General features: G+C 42.2%; 1 protein-coding gene across 5 annotated transcripts in view; it reads right to left on the reverse strand.

Moving 5' to 3' along the window:
• The window catches only part of stim2b (stromal interaction molecule 2b), a 36109-nt gene that overhangs the window by 8316 nt on the left and 5281 nt on the right, over nucleotides 1-22512 (reverse strand). For all 5 annotated transcript variants that reach the window (XR_006842358.1, XR_006842357.1, XM_046380233.1 and 2 more), the window contains exons 3-4: nucleotides 10237-10367; nucleotides 144-255 (exon numbers count right to left, since the gene is read on the reverse strand). Coding sequence is in view for 3 of the 5 variants with exons in the window: in XM_046380233.1 (XP_046236189.1) it covers nucleotides 144-255; nucleotides 10237-10367 (243 nt within the window). In the remaining 2 variants the exon portion in view is untranslated. The remainder of the gene's footprint in view (nucleotides 1-143; nucleotides 256-10236; nucleotides 10368-22512) is intronic.

The following is a 22512-nucleotide window of genomic DNA, read 5'->3' on the forward strand; positions in this document are numbered from 1 at the left end:
TTTAAATCTATTATTTAGCCGCTGTCCCCTTCTCCGTCCTCTTTCTTTTCCATTTGATTAGAACAACGTAACGCACGGCAGTAAATTCAGAGGCGTTTGTGTGCTTGGGAATCTGGAGGCAGAGACAGCTGACTTGTGTTTACCTTCAGAGGTCTTCCAGCCTTTCCACAGCTCCTCCACGGTGATGTGCTGGTCTTCACGGTGCAGGTTGCTGTGTTTGTTGGTTTGCTGCTGCTTCATGTCTTCTATTATGAACTAGGACACAAAGACAGACAGAAGGGACCCGGGCATCAAAGATAGATAATTTTGTGGCTTTACAGTACATGAGTGTTGTGTTGTTTTTTTTCCACTGTGAAGTCAGGAAGAGATTCAGTCATCTGTGTATGTCCATGTGTGGCTTTGACAGAGAGAGCTACAGAGAGCTGGCTTGGCCTAAAAGTCTGGCTTTTGGATCACTCTCTCACACACACACTGTTTCTTTTTGACTATCCTTTCTTCCTTTTAGGGACTTTTAGAGACCCACCACTTCCACCTGTGTGTGTGTGTGTGTGTGTGTGTGTGTGTGTGTTTCAGTTCAGTTTCCGGCTGTCCTCCTTTGGTAGCTCAGAACCACATGCCCCTGCAGAGAAAGCCTCAGGAAACAAACCCACCAAAGAACTGCCAGAACACCCGCAGCATTAACAACAACAGCAAAACGAACCGTGGCTGACAACCAGAATACCTCAAAGCGTTCATTTTGCAGCATTTTGTGTGTGTGTGTGTGTGTGTGTGGCTTTGGCATAAACTATAAACGTCATATCTCCTGTTTAATCATACAAACTAGCTGCTTTAGATAACTAATTAGGCTTTGATATTATTGCTCTGAGTATCATATGCTCTTCTGCAAGCTTGGACCACGCGATTTAAGACGTGACATTTCAGTGCAAATTATGTCAGCGTGTACCTGAAATATCTACTGTAGCAGCTAACAAGACACCGAGGGGCAGCACAGAGATGTTACATAGCATAATCCATAACCACTATCCACAGATCTCCCTGTAGACAAACATTTCACCCAAACAACAACACAAAAATGTTTCACGAAAAAACTTTCCTGTGTATAAAGTAAATAAACGTTCCCAAAGCTTGTTTATCCCATGTACCTCTCTTTATTTAAGCTATGCTGAGTTTGCACACAACAGTCCAATATAAATACATGTCATATACGATGTGAACTAGCGGGACGTTCAACAGCTAATTGTTGCTAAGGGACACATAAAGAGAAACTTATTTTTGAGTGCAAACTTGCAGAGGAATTAAAAGTTCCTGAGTTTTCAGGAGGAGGTGTGATCACTGGGAGCTGAATGTGCTCCCTGTAGTGCTGGCATGTCAGCACCAAACACAAGGCGCGACAATCTCAAGGGCACAAAACTGCTGTTGGAGGAGAAAACTCATCAGCAACATGAAGACTACAGTATAGCTTCAATGTTGTAGGTGCAGCCGAAGCTTTTTTGGACATTCCACACCATTGTTAAATCACAACAGCTACAGATCAGCGAGTTTCACATCTGATAGAACAGCACACTCGGATTCCAGCACAGCTTGAAAACTGTCATGTGCCTGACGCCGAGGCAGTCATCATCGATGCTTGACTGCACCAAATCCCTTTGAAAGAGTCCTAAAAGCATTCAAAGATATATCTTGAACAACCGTGTCTATCATGACAAAGACATACATGCAGATGTGGCCATTATTTTCAAGATCCACCTGCACTTAAGCACTTTCACACATCTGAGCGGAGTCTGAAAAAGTCCTGCGAGTTTGACATTGAATACATAATGGCAGTCTGGTGGCAACGAATCTTTCCAGCATTGAATGCATAAAAAAAAAACCTCCTTCAGTGATCAGGAAATTGTTTGAAAATGTCATCTGTGATTTTCTCTCCTGGCACATGCACTCACTCTTTTGCATGCCCTAATAACACATTCAAAAGATGGGAAGGGATGACACTAAAACTGCCAGAGTGGACAAAAAAAAACCTGATCTGCACCACAAACATCAAATCTCTGCTCTGTGCTTTTTATATTCACACACAAAGCCTTGTGTGTGACGAAGGACACTGAACACACATTCAGCCTGGGGGATTTAGCCTCTAAGACACAGCTGACATGAAGTTCTTGTCTTTATTCACTGGGCTCAGTATTACGTTAACTTATCAAACCCCTTCCATCTAATCGTTTCTTTATGTGGAAGACAGCTGCTTTGTGAGAAAAAGTGTACTTTTTCTATTTAGCTCATAAGTTACAATCAGCTAAGAAATTAAACTAAAGGTCTGAGACAAGATAGAAAACATGTACTTAATGTTGACCTGGTGGCATATGAATCACCAAAGTTATGACAATTCTCCCTGAGGAGGACTTGAATGTTTACTAAATTTCATGGTTATCTAACCAGCAATTGCCACGACAACCAACACTAAAACCTAGAGGGGAAGTCAGGGGGATGAGCAAAGTCACAATAATTAGAACACTGTGAGAATCATGAACATCTGTGCAACCGTTTGTGCAGAATAAGTGAAAAAATTCAGGATTTGTCCTAAGGTCACAAGGCACGTCCATGTGAAATTTCATGGCAATCTGCCTGACGTTTGTTGAGATATTTTACTCTGGAACAAAGTGATGGATAATCTGACTTTGAAGTCCTCATAGCCAAACACCTCAGACGCAGACTAAAGTATCCAGGATGCAGGAGGGTCACACGAACTACAGATTTATACTGAACCTAAAATAGTTCTGCAGTAACTCTTTAGTTGTTGCAGCCTGCGTTCACCCGCTTCAAGGCGTTTCTACGGTCCCCACATGAATCTGAAAGGCTCTTTCAGCACATCAGTGGTGGACAAAATGCTCTGAGGAGTCTGAGACTTCACCTTTTCTTCAGCTTTTTTACCCCCCTTTCACATTCTTCTTACACAATACAAATGCAAATGAGTTTTCTCATTGACGTAAAGCCAGGAACCGACTAAAGGGACCAACTGTCTGCTGAGTCACTGGAGGAACCACAATGTGTGCAATACTAGTCCAAACAAATGTCTTGCAAAGCCTTTAATGCTCGCTGTTCTTTATGAGAAATGAAGTCCTGCTGGCGAGGATGCAAACTTCAAGGACATTTGCGAGAGCAGATGAACGAGAATAGAAAAGGCCTGACGAACGATGAGACAGACTGAATTTCTCTTAATGACAGCCATGTTTTGAAAAAGTTTTAAACGTGTGAACTTTTTTAATTCTTTTCTCACATTATTAAAATTGTATTTAAAAAAAAAAAATCTCAAGCAAGTTTCCAGATTCACTAACAGTTTCATTGTTACAAAATCACCTCACAAATAACTCATAACTTTATTAAAATGATCAGAGGTGAAAAAAGTATTCAGATATTTCACTGAACTCGAAGTAGCAACAGTGCTAGCATTTCAAATTTCAAAAGTAAAAGTGCTTATTATTGAGAATGTCCCATTTCACAATAAAATACATGTATTTTATCACTGGATTATAGCTTCAAACACTCAAAAAATAAAGTACCTCAAGTTGTATTTTAATACAGTACTTGAGCTACTTTATTGTGTACTGAAGTAAAGTAGAAATGCCATAGTCTAAAAATACTAAAAGTTGTGATTTCAAAACAAGTACATAAATATTATCAGTTAAATGTACTAAAAATATCCAAAGTAAAAGTACTCATTATACAGAATGGCTCCTTTCACAATGTTGTATTATTATAGAATATAATATTATTCTGTTTTTATCAATAACAAACAGATGTAAATGCATTTTCATGTTATAGTTTGTCAGCATTGAGCCAATTTTAGATGCTTTATACCACTGCTGAGATTAGTATTACAGTACAGCATCAAATCCATCCATCCATTTTCTATACCGCTTATCTGTCAGGGGGAGGGGCAGGAGCCTATCCCAGCTGACTACAGGCGAGAGGCGGGGTTCACCCTGGACTGGGCGCCAGTAAATCACAGGGCTGACACACAGACAGACAGACAACCACACGCACACACACACTCACACTCACACTTAGGGGCAAAGTAGAGCAGCCAGTTAACCCAATTAGCACGTTTTTGGTATTGTTGGAGGAAGTCGGAGTACCCGGAGAAAACCCACGTAGGCACAGGGAGAACATGCAAACTCCACACAGAGGAGCCCAGACCGGGATTCGAACCTGGAACCCTCTTGCTGTGAGGCGACACCGCTAACCACCAATCATATAAAAATATCATCTGTGTTTTTAATGTGAAAAGTAACATTCTCTAGCATATGTATGTAAAAATTCCACTGCAAATGAGCCAAGTAAACTATTTATGCTTATTTACAACAGATTACTGTAGTGGACCCACAAAAAGCTTGTTAAGTGGAGTATTAAAAGTGTCTGTGCTTGGTTCCTCTCATTACAAAACCTCTACTTGCAGGCAGACTGGTGGAGCAGCTTTGCATATGCTCAGGGGCAGCTTTGTGATGTTTTATGGAGTCATATAAAATATGTGGTGAGCCGCACATGTAAAGATATGCCTTTGCGCTGAAGCCCGACAGCCTCTGTGGTTTAGATAATGTGATAGCCTGTTGAAATGTCAAAAACAACAAACTCCTGCAATAAAAACAGATAAAGTGGCCTCAGATTGTGTTCACACTTTGTTGCACCTGTAAATGCTAAAAGCAAGCGTGTGGGACTCTTGTAAAGATGACCTCGGGAGTCTCGACAGCCAGTCCCGAAAAGACAATAACACAACGTACACATATTCTGTACACAGACGTACACAGACGGAGGCCCAGCACAGACAGGCTATGACACACAGTCAGCACAGACAGCAGCAGACAAAGACATATTTGTTCCTATCAGATTCCACATTGGGAGGAAGCTGGCTCGAGCTCAAGACTCTTCCCATGAGCCTCTGCTCTCACCAACAGTCGGCTGTGACTCTATTCACCCCTGATATCTAATTTATCAGCCTGTCTGTCTACATCTGCTCATCTAATTTCCTGAAAGTTATTACATCCACTTATCTATTATCACAAACCACAAATATTTTTTTTTTTTTTACTCCACAGTAATCAAACCTTTTAGTAATGTGAAACTGCGGGGGGAGGATTATTAGATTCATATCGCATGGCGCTCAATGAGGCCTTTGCATAGGATCAAAGTGAGAGTCTTTACATAAAAAATTTATATTTTAAACTACAGGTTCTGAAACAGAGAAAAGCTCCAACGCTGTCCTCACTGTGGATTTTCCAGAGCAACTGGTCCACGGTTTTATTAAAGAAATAGCCTGACATTTCAGGGCTTATTAACATTCTTGAGAGCCAGATGAGAAGACTGATACTGTTCTCAGGTCTGTGTTAAATATGGAGCTAGAGGCGATTAGCTTAGCTTGGTATAAAGAGTGGCGGCAAGGGAAACAGCTAGTCTAGCCCTGTCTTAAGTTCAAAAACACTAAAGCTCACCAATTAACACATTCAATCTAATTTGTTGAGTTCATATACAAACAAAAAAATGTCAAGCTGTGACTTTAATTGGAGTTTGTGCCTGCGACAACTGCAGGACTCCAGGAAGTCACTGCACCTGTTCACCAAGTCGCCAAGTAGGACTTAGTTCAATTACTGCAGTTAATTAAGACAAGACAAGCAGCTTCACTCTGCATCTAATCTTCATCTATTGTCTACCTCCCACATCTAACTCCACGCACACACATTTCAGTGGTATCATTTCTCACATCTTGGCAAGAGAACAACTGACCACATTTGTCAAATTGCGTAGAAAAGCCTTAAAGCTAAAAGCTTTTAAGCTGAAGTCCAGTTGCCCCAACTTGAGCTCTTCTACTATGACTTGGATGACTGAGAATCTCCGCAGACATACTTCTCAAATTGTTGGACAAGTTGCTAGCTATCACTATGTTTAAGGGAGAAAATATTGTTTTAGAAGCAAACCTTTAGTGTCTCCATTCAAAGGTCATATATAAAATCTCTTCTGAAGGTTCCCTCATGAACAACAAACCGCCTCACTCCATGAGCCTCCTCAAATCTGTTCATACCCACCTAAACACAAAAAGTCAACAAAAAACCACATGCGAGTCTAATTTTTCCACCAAGTCGTTAACTGTGTCCCATCAAGAACTAATAACGTCCACACACAAGCAGCACCATGAATCCGAACGCCAATCAAAGCGCCCTGATGACGCCAAGACACAGAGCGCAACCAGAGACGGGACTACAGCATAATGTAATTCTTCCACAGTGATCAAATAATTTTTGTTTTTGGGAAACAGTAGCATAAAAACAAAAAGTGATCACTCCCGAATTTGAGGCCATAAGCACACACTGTCAGAAGGTCTTCAGGGTATAGGAGATTACCGAGCACAGATTATAAATGGTCGCTTATTTCACAGCTTTAGCTTTGTTAGCTTTACAGGAGAGAGCCACTTGTGTTCTGCAGCGACTCTCCAAACATTCTTCAAAACAAACAGACGCCTTTTTTGTTCAGCATCCTGACTGACAGCTGTGACATGTGAACTTTGTGGCTACAAAGGGAACACAGATGCTTGCTCGTTTGCTTTCGTTTGTCAATATGTGTAAGCACACATGTTAATAAGTCAAGACATGTTTCCCCCCCCCCCCCCTCTGGATCATTTGCTGTGAGAACTGATGCAACTCATGAATCATCATTGACTCAGCATCCAGTAGATCATCTGTGTACACTGATACAAAGTGTGAAACATCACAGGTAGGCATTAACATGTCCTGTGAGGTTACATTTAGCAACACTGACTGTCGTTAAGTTACAGAGGAATTTTAAGGGGAAAGCAAATTTTATGTTGAAACGCTGCCAGGTAACACGCAAGTAACTGATAAGGCCTCTATGTATTTAGCTTGCCATTAAGACCTCGACTAAAAGATTTGTGAGAGCCCTACATGCCAGCGTCTGCTTCATGCATTGTTTGAAAATCTACCAGAAAAATTGCCTGCAGTGTGTAACTGCTTGGTTTGCGGGCAAAATTCCTGAGTAAGTTGAAGACGCGTGCAAGATAAGATAAGATAAGATAAGATAATCCTCTATTAGTCCCATAACTGGGAAATTACAGTGTTACAGCAGGAAACAGGATATAGAGGGTGCAAAGTGTGCAAGGATAAGGGAAGGAAGGGCATTCAAAAAGAATAAATACACATAAGGTCACTAATATGTGCTCAAACAAACTGAAAAGCTGCTGCCTTCCTCTGAACAAAGACAAACTGACATACTGATACATGAACAGTCTAATGCTGCCTTGAATCCAGCAACACAGGGATCACAAAAGAGTCACATAGGCAGAAGTGCCCACAAAATCATTTGGCGAAATAAGAACCACAAGCTTTACTGTCATGAAGGACTAAGAGCATATCTGACAACCTAAAACAGGTAATATTTTGCATTTTGGTTTAAAAAACTGTTTTGCCTTGAAAGCCAGTTGTTCTCATCCTCCATCAAATCTGCCTTCAAAGACATTTGTTCCTCTATTTTCTGCAAACTATTCATAAATCATCATTCTCAACGTATGCTCCTCATAACCCAAACAGGTAAACCAGTAGCCAGAAGCCACTTGTGCCAGTGCCTCCATATATCACCACTCATGTCATCATTACCACCAGCATAAAATCTCTGAAATGCATGTCATAAAAAAACTGGATATCCTGCCCACGGCTATAACATTACAGACTGAGCATCTCGTCTTAGTCATCCTCTCAAATTTTGGGATAAAGCCGTGTGTGTGTGTGTGTGTGTGTGTGTGTGTCGGGGGCGGGGGCATTACGAGCAGGAAAATAAGCAGGAAGTGCCAGCGAGATCTTTGTTGCTCGAGTGTACGGTTTCAGCCAGGTGGCAAAGGGGCGAGGGGGTGGGTGACGAGGTCTCAACCCGGCCCCACACTCATCACCCTCCTTCGTAACCACATCACTCAGTGAAGAGTGAAGGCACTGACATTGTACTGCAACACACAGTAAACTGTGTTCAAAGGGACATTTGATGTGAACGGGAGGAGCCAGGGATCAAAACCAAAGCCCTACAATAAACGAAGCTGCAGCTGCCCCCTCATACACCTGCTACTTTCTGACACATCCTCCTTATTAAAATCAAACATGCGTATTCTTCCTCCTTTCCACCACAAGCCAAGTGGCATCCAGCTCCATTACATTAGGGAGAGGACAGACATCTGTACAGCCGATATCTCCTCTCTCTCTGGATGGATAAACATCGGGTAATAAAGAGGAAAAATACGCATTTTTGATTTTGGGGTGAATAGTCCCTTTAAGGTCATTTTTAAACAGTGTGTCCTCAAGTAAAACATACAGTAAATCTCCCGATACCACACTGAAGATTTAAGAATGAAAGAGCTCAGATCATCTGAGTGCTTTTGTTGCTGCAACACGTTCATCTGATACTCTTGGTCACGGCGCTCATCATTTGACATGGAGAAATATAAAACTGAAAACAAATGGCTTTTCTGAAATGAACTTTGAATGCCACTATATTTACGTTTGGGTTCAGGCAATACAAGACAGAACCAGTGACGGAACAATATGACTAACAACTAATACGACTGATTACTACTTGATGACAGCTGGTCGAAATTGAATTCAAAGTGGATTAATTTGAATTTAAGCTTTTTTTCAGGGGCCAGTGATATGTTTTCAAAATGGCTGCACCGTTTCTTTGTTTTTCTTCATGTAACAGACTTTATGCTATATACATCATCTGCATGAACACGAGACTAAAACCCCTGCAGTAACAAACACAATCACTTTCACACATCTGACTGTGAAAATCCACTTGTTTCGGTCATGCGCCCCTGGTCACATGACAAAAATCCTTCTTTCATAAAATTAACTGATAGACAGCCACTAATTTGATGAAAGGTCCATCCATCATGTTATGAAACCCGGCTCCGGCCGCCACCGGAGCCCAGAAAAGAAGCTTGGAAATCCTCAGTAATGAGCGGCGGCCAAAAACAACTTTGTGCTGGAAAGGAACAGACACGACTCTCTGCCCTTATAAAGACAAAGGGAGAAAACTGGGCATATAACGTGGTCCTACACAGTGCAACACATACAGGCATCGGTGGTACATGCACACACACACACACACACACACACACACACACGGCCTTAATGTGGGCTGGGGGCCAGTTCTAACACTGCAGCCCTCAGCATAGAGCGTCCAGCTCCTTACTGAGGGGCCACCGGGGGGCTGCAGGGTATAACCATTTCTCACACCAGCACTTCTCAGCCAGTCAAAAATGACTCCTGCCAACACACACACACACAGAGAATGTGATCACAGTCCCGGGTGGCTTCTTTTGAACGTAAGAGGTCATTCATTACCAAGAGACGCAGAGGGCAGGGCAGGTCAGAGTGCTCTCAGGTGTCACTTCTGCCCCTCTAGTCACTCAGAGAAACCTGTGCCTTTGGTCTGCAGACCCCTGAGCCACACACACACACACATACACACACTTTATGGATCTGTAAGCGAAAGGCACAAAATCTCAGGATGTTCATATGAGCATGAAAATGTTGTGTTTGCACACGACCATGTTTAAAAGGTTGACACCAACATGGCTCTCTCCTCCCACGACTTACTGCAAGTTATTAAACAGTATGTAACCTTTGAGAGGGCAACAAAGCTTGAGCCACTGCCAAAAGCTGTTACTCACTGTTAGCTTTGTCAACTAAATATTTGCTTTCATGTGAAGCGATCCACTGTCAAAGCTGACAGGCAACTTCTCTTTTGCCAAAGCTCGAAACAAAAGCGGCGCAGTTTAGTTAACCTAATGGGGTACAAAATACTGGATTTCTGCAGGGATGGTAACACAAGACAGCCTGTGATGGAGAACAAAAAACAGTCCCACAACCTGTCTTAAAAACAAAGAGCCGCATTATTACATTAGCACAGGTTCAGCTAAACAAAAGGTCAAAAGGACTGGTTCCCAACCTCCTGGAGGCTTTTAACAGAGGTAAAATCATTCAGGATTTCACAAGGAAATGGCTAAAATTAGATAAAGATCAGTAAAAATCTACGCAATATTTGTTTTCTTTCTTACACTAGAAGTCACAGGTTCCTCTGTAGGAGTCGTTTTATAACCCATGTTCCCTGTCATGTGTCCTAAAGCGACACACTTGAACCTGAATGTCATCCTCACACCCAAAGTTGTGAACACACATTTTCAAAGCTCACCTCCACGCTTTCGTTGACCTCTATTCCCCCGTCATTGTCATCATCCAGCTGTTTGTGGATGTGCCGCAGCGCCTCCAGACTGAAGCGGTCGGCCTCGCCCATGCATGGTGGCATCACTATAAGACAGGGGTCTGCAAAAAAAAAGAAAAGAAAAAAAAAAAAAAGGTCAGAGATGAAGGGTCAGGTGAAGGTTAACGAGCAGCCGGAGGAGGTTTAAAAGTGATCACGTGTCCAGTTACTCTGAGTCAGGAGCAAACGGATTACACATTTGCATACTCCCTTGTTTTTGTATCACTTAATCACAGCAACATATCCACTTGTATGCGAAGGTTGCATCTGCGGCTAACTTAAAACAAGCTTTACTGGATGGCACTCGTGTTAACTCAAAATATCATTACTTGACGAGAAATCCTGCCCACTCATTTCCCGTCCCCAGGGCAAAAATGTTTTTCTTCTTGCTCCAACGGTGGAACGTTTGGCATCTTCACTGTGCACACTGCAAGGCTGCTTTCACGTTCATTGCTCAAAGTGTAAATTTTCAATGCGCTCACTGAAAATCGGATTGTAAGAGGCAGAGCATATGAGCACAATTTGTGACCTGACAAATATTTTGGATGCCGATCTTTTTGTGTATGTCTTAATACATGTGTGGAAATAATATTTGAGAGTAAACTACAATGGCAAGTCATTTAACTGACAATTATTTTGATAATTGATTTTCTTTCAGCAAAAAAGCCAAACAACATAACAGTTTCACTCTCTTAAACGTGAATGGGAATTTGTTGCTTTCACTGTCTTACATTACAATCAAATAATTCTCTTTGGATTTTGGTCAGACATTTGATAACATAGGCTGTAACAGTTGTTTTACAGGCCAAACAATGAATCAATGCTGAGTAATGAAAACAACCCTAAGCATCAGTCTAATTGCCAACCAGTCAGTAGAAACTGGTCTTAATAATGTCAGGTGTGGCAATGCCAGGATGATGACCATGCTGAATGTCTTACTCACTTTGGACTGGTTTGCTGACAGGTTACAAAACAGCTGCAGTGGTGTAGAAGCTTCTGGTTTTGCATGTAAAAGAGGTGACACACGTTCGGGTGGATTGCCCGGGTCTCTTACGTAACATTTGTTTTAAAGAACTCGTTTTTCTCCTGCATGAACCACTTACGAGTACTGTGTGCTAATTTGGCTTCACGCGTTTCCAAAAGGGAGAACACACCTGCCCTCCAGGTGTCTGTTACAAACGCATGCCACTTCTTTGTGTGGACAAGTTATGGAACGAGTTTAGAAGCACTGAGTGTTCCCGCTGGGCTCCCTCTTGTGCTGTTGTCATTCCAGCAGTGTCCCCTGGCATCCCCCCACTTGTTTTTATTCAGTCCCCCTCCCGTCCCTCTAGGGGAAATGAGCCCATTACTTCCAGCCTTCCAAGCGATGGACAGTAAGACCTGGCTGGGTGCCAAACTGTCTCAGTGGAGCCACACAGGAACAGTTTGGCTGATACACAAACACAAATATCTACAGAATATTTAAGTCAAAGTCACTCCCATGAACTGCATCGAAAATGACAGAAATGATTTTTTTTAAACCTATTACCCGCATGTTTAACGTCAGTCCGAGCAGTGCCAAGGCCTTGTCTGATAACGTTTCCGCCTGTCTGGCAACAGTTTCAGGCCAAACACAAAACCACACAGCAGCCGAGGGAGACACGACAACATGCAAACAATAAAGAAGCCAGCTTTTAGCTGCTGCTGGCAAGGAGTAGTCTATCAGAGGAGCTATTGGTACAAAAGGAAATACAACCCCAAAATTTCAAACAAGAAAACAGTGTTATACTGCTGGAAATGTCCATTCTTTGTCAATCATCATCATCATTAGACATATTTTCCTTTTGGATACACAAAAGCCAAAATAAAAAAAAAAAAACTGGAAAATGTGGAAAATGTATAAATAATCTAATGAAATTAAAGCTTAAGATCAAAAGTTTTGTGGAAATACACATTTTGCCCACAACTCTTGTGTCTGTACATTAAGCAGCTAGCTGTGCGTGTATTGTGTGGACAGAGCCAAGCTAGCCGTTTAACCCATTGTCTCCAGCCTTTGTGCTAAGCTAAGCTAAGCTAAGCTAAACAACTAAGTGTGGTATCAATCTTCCAGTCTAACACTCTGCAAGAAAGCCAAACCATTAACTAGTCATTTTATATTTGAGAAGTAGATTATAAAATTCATAAAAAGCTGCAATTAAAAAAACAAAGCAAGAAGGAAAGAAAGGGAGAAAGAAGCGAGCATGTACTGTACAGTGTATAGGCCATCATGTGGCATTTTCAGCGGCTTTTTGATGTGGGATCCATTTACTGAAACAAGACTTGACACGTTAGTTATTCAGTTGCCACCTGGCAATCTGCAGAAGGAGCAAAGGGAGACATTTGACCGGACCTGTGCCCGGACTAAGTTTGGATGAGAGGGCACTGGAAACCAGCACTGGCAAAGGGCTGCAGCTGGACTGAGCCTTGCAGCAATACAGTACCATACAGATGCAACGGGTTGGATGCAGCAAGTGAGACCAGAGTGGCTGTTAACATGATAATGTGATCGCAATAAGCAAAATGTTTAACTTGAGTTTTGACTAAGCTCAAGCAATCAAAAAAAAAAAATCATCAGCCACTTCCAGGTGTGACAACACAGGTGCAGCAATCACCAATCAGCCCGTTTGATCTCTACCAAACTGTGTACAGTAATTGCTCTAAACACAGTGCACTTAAAAAAAACAAACAAACAAAAAACCAAAACACAAAGCACAGAAACACACACAGAAATACTTCAGTTTTCAGCTTCCCTCTTAGAAATGTGTATCAGTCACTGACAGGGAACGGCTCTTTCAGATCAGCCTCATTTCAGCAGTGCTCGTCTGTGTCCCGTCAAAAAGCATCTGATGCCTGAGAACAAGTTACATAATGCATTTGCTTAGCTCACCAGTGCAGTTTACATAGCCTGTTGTTTGCATAGCATGCATATCTATTTGGCAGGCACAAAACTCAAATGTTTTACTTGTGTTTTACATACACGCACAAATGGTCGCTCATCCTATTATGAATCCTCATTTCACTTTAAGTCTGTGTTTGAAGAGATATCAAAACTGGATAACAGCACATTTAAAAAAAAAAAAACTTTCTGTGATGTTGATCTTTTTTTTATTATTGTCATTTCTTTCTATACTGGTGGCCTAATTCTGTTCTGGATGTGTGCAGAACCCTTCATGAAACTTATCCTCTGAAGCTGACAAAGAAAAAAGATCATTCTAAGATAAAACACTGACAAAAAAGACACTGTCATTCAATGAGAGTATTTAGGCTGGGCCACCTGGCGTGCAATTCAGAATCATGACAGCACAAGCCGTTCCATCCCCGGGTGTCCTATTTTTGAGTATGTTTGATTACGTTTAGGGATGGTTGCTGGGACTACAATGAGGGGGCCATGTGACAGGAAGTGGCCGTCGGTGACCCCGAGCATTCCAGGGGGACACGCGTAAAATCAAAACAGACGGAAGAAACAGTCCCAAAAGATGACAAAACTGGAAAGCGCTGGGTTATTTTTAATCCATCAGGCTCCCAGTTGTCAGGATGTAAAAGCCCAACAATGGCAGAGGTCTCCCTTGCTCAAACACACACAGGCACGCACACAAGCAGATGTTGAGCACACACACGCTTACACAGCAGGCAAACACAAGCAAGGAAGCAGTTGTACAGTAATTCACTTTGCCATAACTCACAAATGGGTGCAGGCTGTCACAGAGGGCAGCAGGTTTGGTTCAAAAGAATCTGATAACAAAAGCATTTAGCTGTCAGCTGCTTCCTTTAAAGTGAATCCCAAAGATTCAAAATAGTCTCTCTTTTCTTGCACAATATATGCATGTCATTAACAGGATTCTGTTCTTATTTTCGCAGAAACTTATTAAGCAGGTGACAGGAGAAGCAGACAGGGAGGAGTGCATGTCTGATGCATTTATGGTGATATTTTTTTGAGGGGGACTTCCTTGAACCCGATCCCTTGAGACACATGGATATCATAAATACCACTGAACAGAACTAGCTCAACAAACCCCACTGCATTCTGGGTGTTGTTCAAATGTCAGGGAACGACATCTTCATAGAGTGTCAGATACGCCTTTTTTCACGCAGGTTTGATGTGACAGAAGTGACAGCACAGGAGTAAAATTAGTTTTTCTGCACCCTGATTCTCATGTGCTCTCATTTAAGTCAGATCAGCAGTGTGACAGGACTGTATTTTCTACTGACGCAATGGGTCCATAAAACTTCCAGAGAATAATCCCTTTTTAAGTGTTTAATGGTAACAGAAACACAATGAACTGTAGTTTATTTTGAGTTGTCCTGCTTCTGTAACCAAAGTAATGCACCAAGTAGTTCCCAACAAACTCAGTATCTACTACTATATCAGTGACTTTGCTAAAACCTACAATTATTAAATGAATAAATTACTATAACTAATGTATTTTTGACCCACTGAAAGACTGACATCTCTAGGACCCAACAGGCTTGTGACTGATTGCCACAGGCAGTGTTGAAGAAGTTGGAAAGTACTGAGAAAAATTTGACAGTAAGAACAAGGTTGTCTGGCTGAATTTCACTGCACTTTCACAGACCATTTTGCCTAAAGGACTGATTAATAACTGCACACACAGAACAATGTGATTGATGCAACTGAAAAGCACTGCAGGACATTTCTGTTCTCGCAAACAAACACACCATTTTCCACCATCCCGAGATCAAAGTTTTGGCATTTATGCAGAAAATTTATATCAAAATCGCTGAAGCTGTTTGAGACACTAGAAAAAGCAGAAAACAGAGCACTTTGCTTCAGCGGTGGAGGTTTCATGGCAGCCCCCCGTAGCCCACAGAATGAGCTTCCCGCCTGGGAGGAGAAGGACGTAGATCCCCTCTCTTCCCCTGCCACCTCACTTCAAACCTGATCTTGGATGAGCAGGCAGATTCAGTGTAAGAGTATCCTTGTGGCGGGAGGGTGTGGGCACAGGGGACATGGAATTAAGATAGCACGATATGATGGGCTTGACATGAGACTCTGGGGAGCCAAATGGAGGGGGGGGGGTTAAGAGGCCTTTTCTTACCCACAAAATGCTCAGGATTTCTCAGTGTCCTCGGCTATTTCTTGCTCCCATACAGGCACACTCACTGTGTCTTTTTTTGTTGTGTCTTCTGTACAAACACAGAAGACACATCAGAGACACACACCTTGTGCACACATATATCACCTATTGCAATCTCATGTGTCTAAGATGGTGTTGAGTGGTCGTACAGGTGGCGGCAAACACGACGGGCCAGACCAGGATGGAGTAATGCGGAAGCAGATTCGAGAACATGTCAGCAAACACGCCACATGTTCAAAACAGATGAGAGTGAGAGTGGGCTCCCTTGCAAGATTTTCACCTCTTCATATTTCAGCTTCCTGGCAGTGAACACATCTCAGATACTCTCAGACAAAAGCTGCTGGTAGCCGGCTTGGGTCAAACAGTATTCTGCTCGTCAGTGAGGTCATGTGAAGTTTGGACACAGAATTAAGAGGACGTTAAATACTGTGATTTCAAAGATCCAGCAGAAAAGTCAACTGTGGATGCATTCATGATAAATCACAATGCAGATTGTCAAACTGCCCAATAATAATATGAGAGAAAAAAAAAATCTCTTGATACTCCTGTATCACGCCTTTCATTAAAGATATGCAGCTGAGGGTGCTTTACAGCAAACAAAATACATGCACCAAGTGCTTCACATAAACAGACACAATGTAGCCGCGCCCAAAAGAAACCCTTCTGTATCCACCATTTTACTCTAAATGGGACCATAATTTAACAAATGAATGCTGCGCTGTACGGAAGAAGATTTAAAACTGGCAACTGCGACCATAAACTCATCACTGGCGACCATAAACTGTGTACTGAGGTAATAAATCAAGTGGAAAAATAGGGTCATTTTCTCATAAGCTTTCTCTTACAATTGGACTTTTTGCAGCTGGAGGAGTCACCTGCTCCTGATCAACTACTGAGAGACTCAGTTTCACCTTTGAACATCCTGAGAATCATCACTTTTTTCCTTTTATTTTGACACAAACGATGTCAGGCAAGCAACGAAAAAAAATCCTACTCGACTCATAAAATCAACTTGCACCCACAAACATCTTTCTGTCGGACAGATAAGAGTGCGTCTGAGATACTCGGCCACAGTATTCACTACCGTGATCCTTCTGCACCAATGCAACTACAGCAGCTATGGGCTGAGGCAAACAGTATACTACCACACTGTGTCAGCCATGTCAGCCGTTCATTAGATCCACAGGCACCGCACCAAACTCTTATGAGCTTTCACACATTTATGATGTATGCACATATCATATGGATATGATGTATATTCTTAGAAATTCCTGCATTTTTACTGATGCCCTCAAAAGCAAAGAGAGTTGCTCAAGGGGCCACCTGAATATCTGACCCACTCTTCAGAAAGTCATATGTCTGTGCATCTTGTGGGGAAAAACAAAAAAATAACTCAGAATTGCACTGCAGTCAGTACGCCAATTAGATGCTCCATATTGTGTTAAAGTGAGGGGAGGTGGGAGGAATGTGATGTCAATGTGTACCAGACTTGTCCCCTGTAACTGGTGCCCATATGGCAGTGTCATAAGTCAAGCTGACGGGTCAGTATTAAAGGCAAGTAAATAAAGCTTCTGGAGAGTCTACCATTTCAGCTCATCAGCAGCCATTAGTAAGACACAAATATCATTAGCTGCCTACAAATGCCACCTAGCCAGTGCAGAGGGTTAGAGGGAGAGAAAGTTGGAGATAAAGAAACAAGATACAGAAAGTGTTTGTATGCTACTTGCAGTTTGTACAAGCTCTTAAAATGGATGTGGCTTAAGTGCATGTGACACAGGACATTAAAGTTTAAAGAAGTTTTTTAAAAGGTGGCTTTAATGAAGTTGAGAGAATCTGATGTCTCCGTCCAAAAATCAAACACGCGATTTCAAAAAGAAAACTATTATTTACATGTGAGGTTTTGATTTGTTGTGACTGCTATGCTGACAGGTTAGCTGGCATGGCAGAAGCTTGTGTTACTGTGAAATCAATGAGCAAACGAAAAAGGACAGCACCCACACATAAACACATTACCCCACATGGGAGTCGAAACCTTTTTCACATGCATCGATGAACATGATTCAGATTTATTAGGAGCCACCTACATGGAGTCCCTTTTCCAACCAAAACAAACTCTTGCAAAACCATGTACTAATCCACGTGTGTCCAGGCTCCAGACGTTCAACATGTCTCAGCCAAACCTGATCCACCTTGAACGATATCATCTTTGTCGCAATTTGCTGAGTGTAATAAGTCATAAAAACAATACAGGTGGAGCTGGACCAGCCAAGTCAACTGCAGCAAACTGGATTTTCAACACGTGAACAAAGTTTTACCCTGTAAAGCGAGAGCTGCAAGAGCATAATTTTTACGAGTGGGTTCCCTGTTTTGTTTGCCTGAAACACTGAATGTAAACAGAATCATTGTTTGTTTACCAAAAAAAACACCACAGGGCACCTTTAAGTTTACACTATTACAAAAAGTAGACTCTAAAACAGTCAAAGTACTGAACAGATCAAACCCTTCTACTTCCCTGTCTTTATCTCAATGAGGGATACAGAGATCTCTTCGTCTTCGACCTGCTGAACCCAGTCATTTCCACAGAAACAGGGTATCTCTTACCCATTCTAATGGGCACCAGTAATCCTCTGCTTAGGCCACAGCTTAAAAGGGTGAGGGTGAGGGTGGGGGGGCAACTAGAGCAAAACGTGTGGAGGCCTACTAAGTCTGATCTAAAAACTTCCAGAAAAGGAGACGCTCCTTGCACCCGGGCGTCCCAGGAATGTTTCAGTAACAGCCCCTAACGCTAGATTTGTGATATATGCAGCTGGCCCGAGGGATGAAAAGCAAGAGGAGAGGATGAAAAGTGAACAAGGACAAGAGACATGCTATTCCGGATATAAAGTTAATGGATTCTCCGTCTATAGAAAGTGAGATGGTTGTGCTGATGAAGAGGCCTCATGACAGGCTTGTAAAGTGGACAGTGAACAATGAAGTCACGCATCACGAGAGCTCATGTCGTAAGCAGCGATTACAACAGTCGTGTACACAAGCAGTTCAGAAGATGCAGCCTGCATTACCCCAAATAGGATTAAGTGTTGCTCATTTGTGTCATGGCCTCAAGAAAAAAAAATGAGTTAAGATTTGCCCACCGGAGGTCTGAGAAGCACTGCGTTATTTCACTTTGGCTTAAAACTTTAAATGAGCTCTAATTTGTCTAAAGGATTTTCAGCAACATTAATTAATTGTCCATCCCGACATGTAAACTGTCAAAAAACACTTAAAATAAGCAGGTGAAGAGGAGTTAAAAGAACTAAATTCTCTTGCTTAGTGTAAGATTTATGCTGTCTAATGTTTACAACATGTTGGATCTGTTGTTGGACTGTCAAACGCCACAGCCCAGACCTCCACACGGCTTTGACACGGATTTAAAATGACATTAATGTGAAGGAGAGGAACACTGAGAACATCCTGTTCAGAAAATTTTCTGCTACCTTTAAATCTGCAAGCCTTGTCAAAACAAGCCAAGCCAGTGTGCTCACTGGGCAAGGACACACGTTTTTAGCTGCATTCTGAGTAGTGGCACTAAACAATAAACGTAATGATTTTGGACACAGCGTTAGTATGAGAATGTCTCAGTCAGATGTTTTGCAGCTGACAGCAAACAGAACGTTTGGCTGCCAGCCAACTGTCCGTCTATGTCTTTAACTTCCTGCTTGACAGGCTTCTGATGCTTTGTTTTATATTGTTGTTTTTTGTTGTTTTTTTAAAACTCCATGCACCTCTATATGGACTCCAGTATGGAACCTAAGAATTAGCAACACAATTCAGACAATAGAAAGGTAAAGTCCTGGAGCTGAATCCAAATAAAGAGGAGGAACAAAGTCGCAAGTAATGCAATACAGAGGATCAGAACAGTGACAAAACCGAGACAACATGTCAACATCCTACATCAGCCAACCGCGTTCATCTCGCAGCAAAACGGCGACTGTCTCTGATGTGGAGCAGAATAAGAAAGAAGTCAAGGTGCAGACATAAGGCCTAAACCTTGGACAGACCTTCGAACCCACTAGCTGCTGGAGAGGCAGGAGAGGAAAGCAAATGAAAGTCATTCTGTTGTTATCAGGTCCTTTGATGTGTAATCCAAACTGGGCCCATTTTGGAACAGATTAAGTAAAGGCCAAGTGGCTCCTGAGGGCCCACCTGTTGGTCCGGACATGCTACCGTGAGCAGCATTGTGATGGATTAGCAGTGAACTCACCACAGCCTCAAGACAAAATTACACTTTCTGCGTAAATTACTTACTGGACATTCGCGTACCTCCCATTTCTAGCACACAAGTCAACACGTCCTCTATGCTACAACGAGGAACAGAATACATCACACTGAGGTTTATCACAGTAAGCAGCCCCTTTCATATTACCCTCTGACCTGGTGTTAAAATAAACACTGATCACAGCAGAAAACAAAAACAAGATGACGTGTGGGATCACGGGAGTTTCACTGTTGAACGATCACCGTTGCTGATGAAATCGATCTGACTCCCTTCAAGAAATGTTACATCTATCTTTAATCTAATACTGTTCTAACAAGCATCTTTTCTTCGTTTATTATACTTATGTTTAGTCTGGACTTGCATGAGCACAAGTCAGAGCATGGGCGTTTGAAGAGACAGACCTGACAGGGGACAGCATACCAAAGAAATCCACACCACCCTTTTCCCCGCATGCCCAGGCCACCACATCACGTGCCCTTTGCAAAGGGAAAGTCCCTGAAATCAGAGGTGACTGTTCCTCACGTCCAAAATCTAACTTTAAATCCAACTGAAACATACGTACATATATATAGATCCATTTGCCTGAATTTGAGCGGAGAATGGACCCCAGACAGTCACCTCTTGGCTTATTCGCTGCATCACTAAAATGTGAAATCTGTTCGCCTTTCTCATTTCTAAACAGGCAAACATCTACTTGACTTCCACGGGTCTCGCACCGGGAGACAGATTTAATTAAGCCTTTGTAGGTTTCTCCTTAAGCTCACAACAAATAGAATGCAAGATTTTGCTCACAGCGCTGTGAAAACAAATACTTTGGTAAATACATGTGATTATCCAGGAAATGACATGCGAAGCAAGAAAGCCACGGGGACATTTTTAGGCTTCTGTGAAGGGCATCGCATTGGCTTCTTCCTGTGTTAAGGTGTCGAGTATTATCACAACAGGATGCCACTGGCATAACAGGACATGGCTGCGACCCCATCAGTCTTTTATTTGCTGGGCTTTAGGGATGCAACTAATACTGAGTGTTGCAATAAAATCCATTACTTGTGGAGCCTACAAAACATGAGAAAACAAAGAGAAATGGCTGCCAATGGCCTCTTTCCTTTTTATTTGAATTATTATTTATTTGAATGCTTATCAAAATAGTTGTGACGCCTACTGACCAGTTTTTCAGCACTACTGAGTTTCTACCTGACTACACTAAACCGAGAGCAGCCAAATACAGAGGAAGCGAGAAAGACAAAACGGAACCTTGACCTATATTTTTCTATATGTGTAGAAACTGTATGTTTTTGTGCTTTTTATCCTGCCTGTTGGCATGTAGTGTTGCCATATCCATCACGAAGCGCTCACCCAGCTAAGTGCCCGTGCACTGCCAGCTTGGGGGGATCAACACCTTTCAAGTGTGGCAGAGCAGGACAACAATAGCCCCCTCTGGACTGGGTGAGGGCAGACAGTTGTGCTACCGTAGGCCACTCACAGCAGAAAACACTGTACAGCTGAGTACAGTGACCTACATGTCTCACTGAGGCATCTTCTGCATGAGCGAATCAGCTTGCTGACTGTTAAGTGTCATCTGCCTATGAATGAAATATCTACAACTGGAGATTCAAGAATGTAAGGGTTTGTTTTCATGTAACCTTTAAGTTATCTGACAGCAATACAATGGTTTAGGAAAATGTGCTGTGACAGTCCTCGTAGTAACAAACGGAAATTTTGAAATAGGTAGTTATTATGTCTTTGGAGATATTAAAAAAGCGTCTTGATGGGAAAGAAAAGAACAAAAGCAACTGAACAATGTCTACATATCAGTGTTTCAGGTCATTGATTGTGACTTAGAATCCTATCTCTGCTCTCTGCCTGTGGGCACAGTGGGGTAAACCATTAAACAAAGCCCCATTGTCTGCCTTGTGAGCCCAGCTAATGGTCCGACTGGTCTCAGTATTAATAAGAAACGCTATGAATTTGCTGCATCAATGTCTGGGTCAGCAGCAGCCACAATTCAATGGAAAATGCACATGGAAAGGCTTGACCAGTGGCTTTATAAATACACCGGGGGGGAGGTGTTCTGATTGGCAACCGGGCTCATTAGGTTGGATCGCAACCCTAAAGCCCCTGATCGAGATGGGCAGCAGCTGTCTGAGCAACTGAGCGGCATCCTCAGCAACTTTCGTTTGAGGCAGTTAACGATCTAGCACTGGAACCAGGCTCTCTTTTGACACATTTGCAATAAAGCGGTATTAATTGTTTTGTTTTTGCTGCTTGGGTGCAGCAGAAACTAGCTGTTAACATAACACTGACATGTTGTCAATTTATAAAGTCAATCTGGCAGATGTAACAGCAAACAGTCGCCTATTTACCCATCCATCTGATACAAAGCAACATCATCATTCATGTTTATGGCCACCTGATGACAGCAGATCCAAAATTCACCTTTCCTTTAGCTCTTTTTGGTCTCTACCAACTCCTTAAGGAAACATCTGGCTTTCTGGCTGCTAAACTTTGTCTGCTAAACTATGGTGGATTTTATCATCCTTCAGCTGAGAGAAACTGCAGAGTCAGGTGGTAATTCCCTCTCTGCAATGTCGATCCCATTAGGGCAGCTATAAATAATGAAATTTTCCAATTTTTTTTTTTTGCTAAAGTTCAACTTCAAAAACAAAAAAAATCATATTTTGGTTTCTGGCTCATGAAGAGCCCTTCAGTAGTCTGTTCTTGTCAAGGAAAGGAAATGGCTTTGGCTGTCGAGCTGCAGAGCACAGGATCAGGACATTACGACTCACTCCACGTTCACTCTGACACTCTGTCACTTCCAGCCCCCAGAGCGAACCCAAA

Source organism: Scatophagus argus, chromosome 23 (genome assembly GCF_020382885.2).
Source record: "Scatophagus argus isolate fScaArg1 chromosome 23, fScaArg1.pri, whole genome shotgun sequence".
NCBI classification, from domain to species: Eukaryota; Metazoa; Chordata; class Actinopteri; family Scatophagidae; genus Scatophagus; species Scatophagus argus.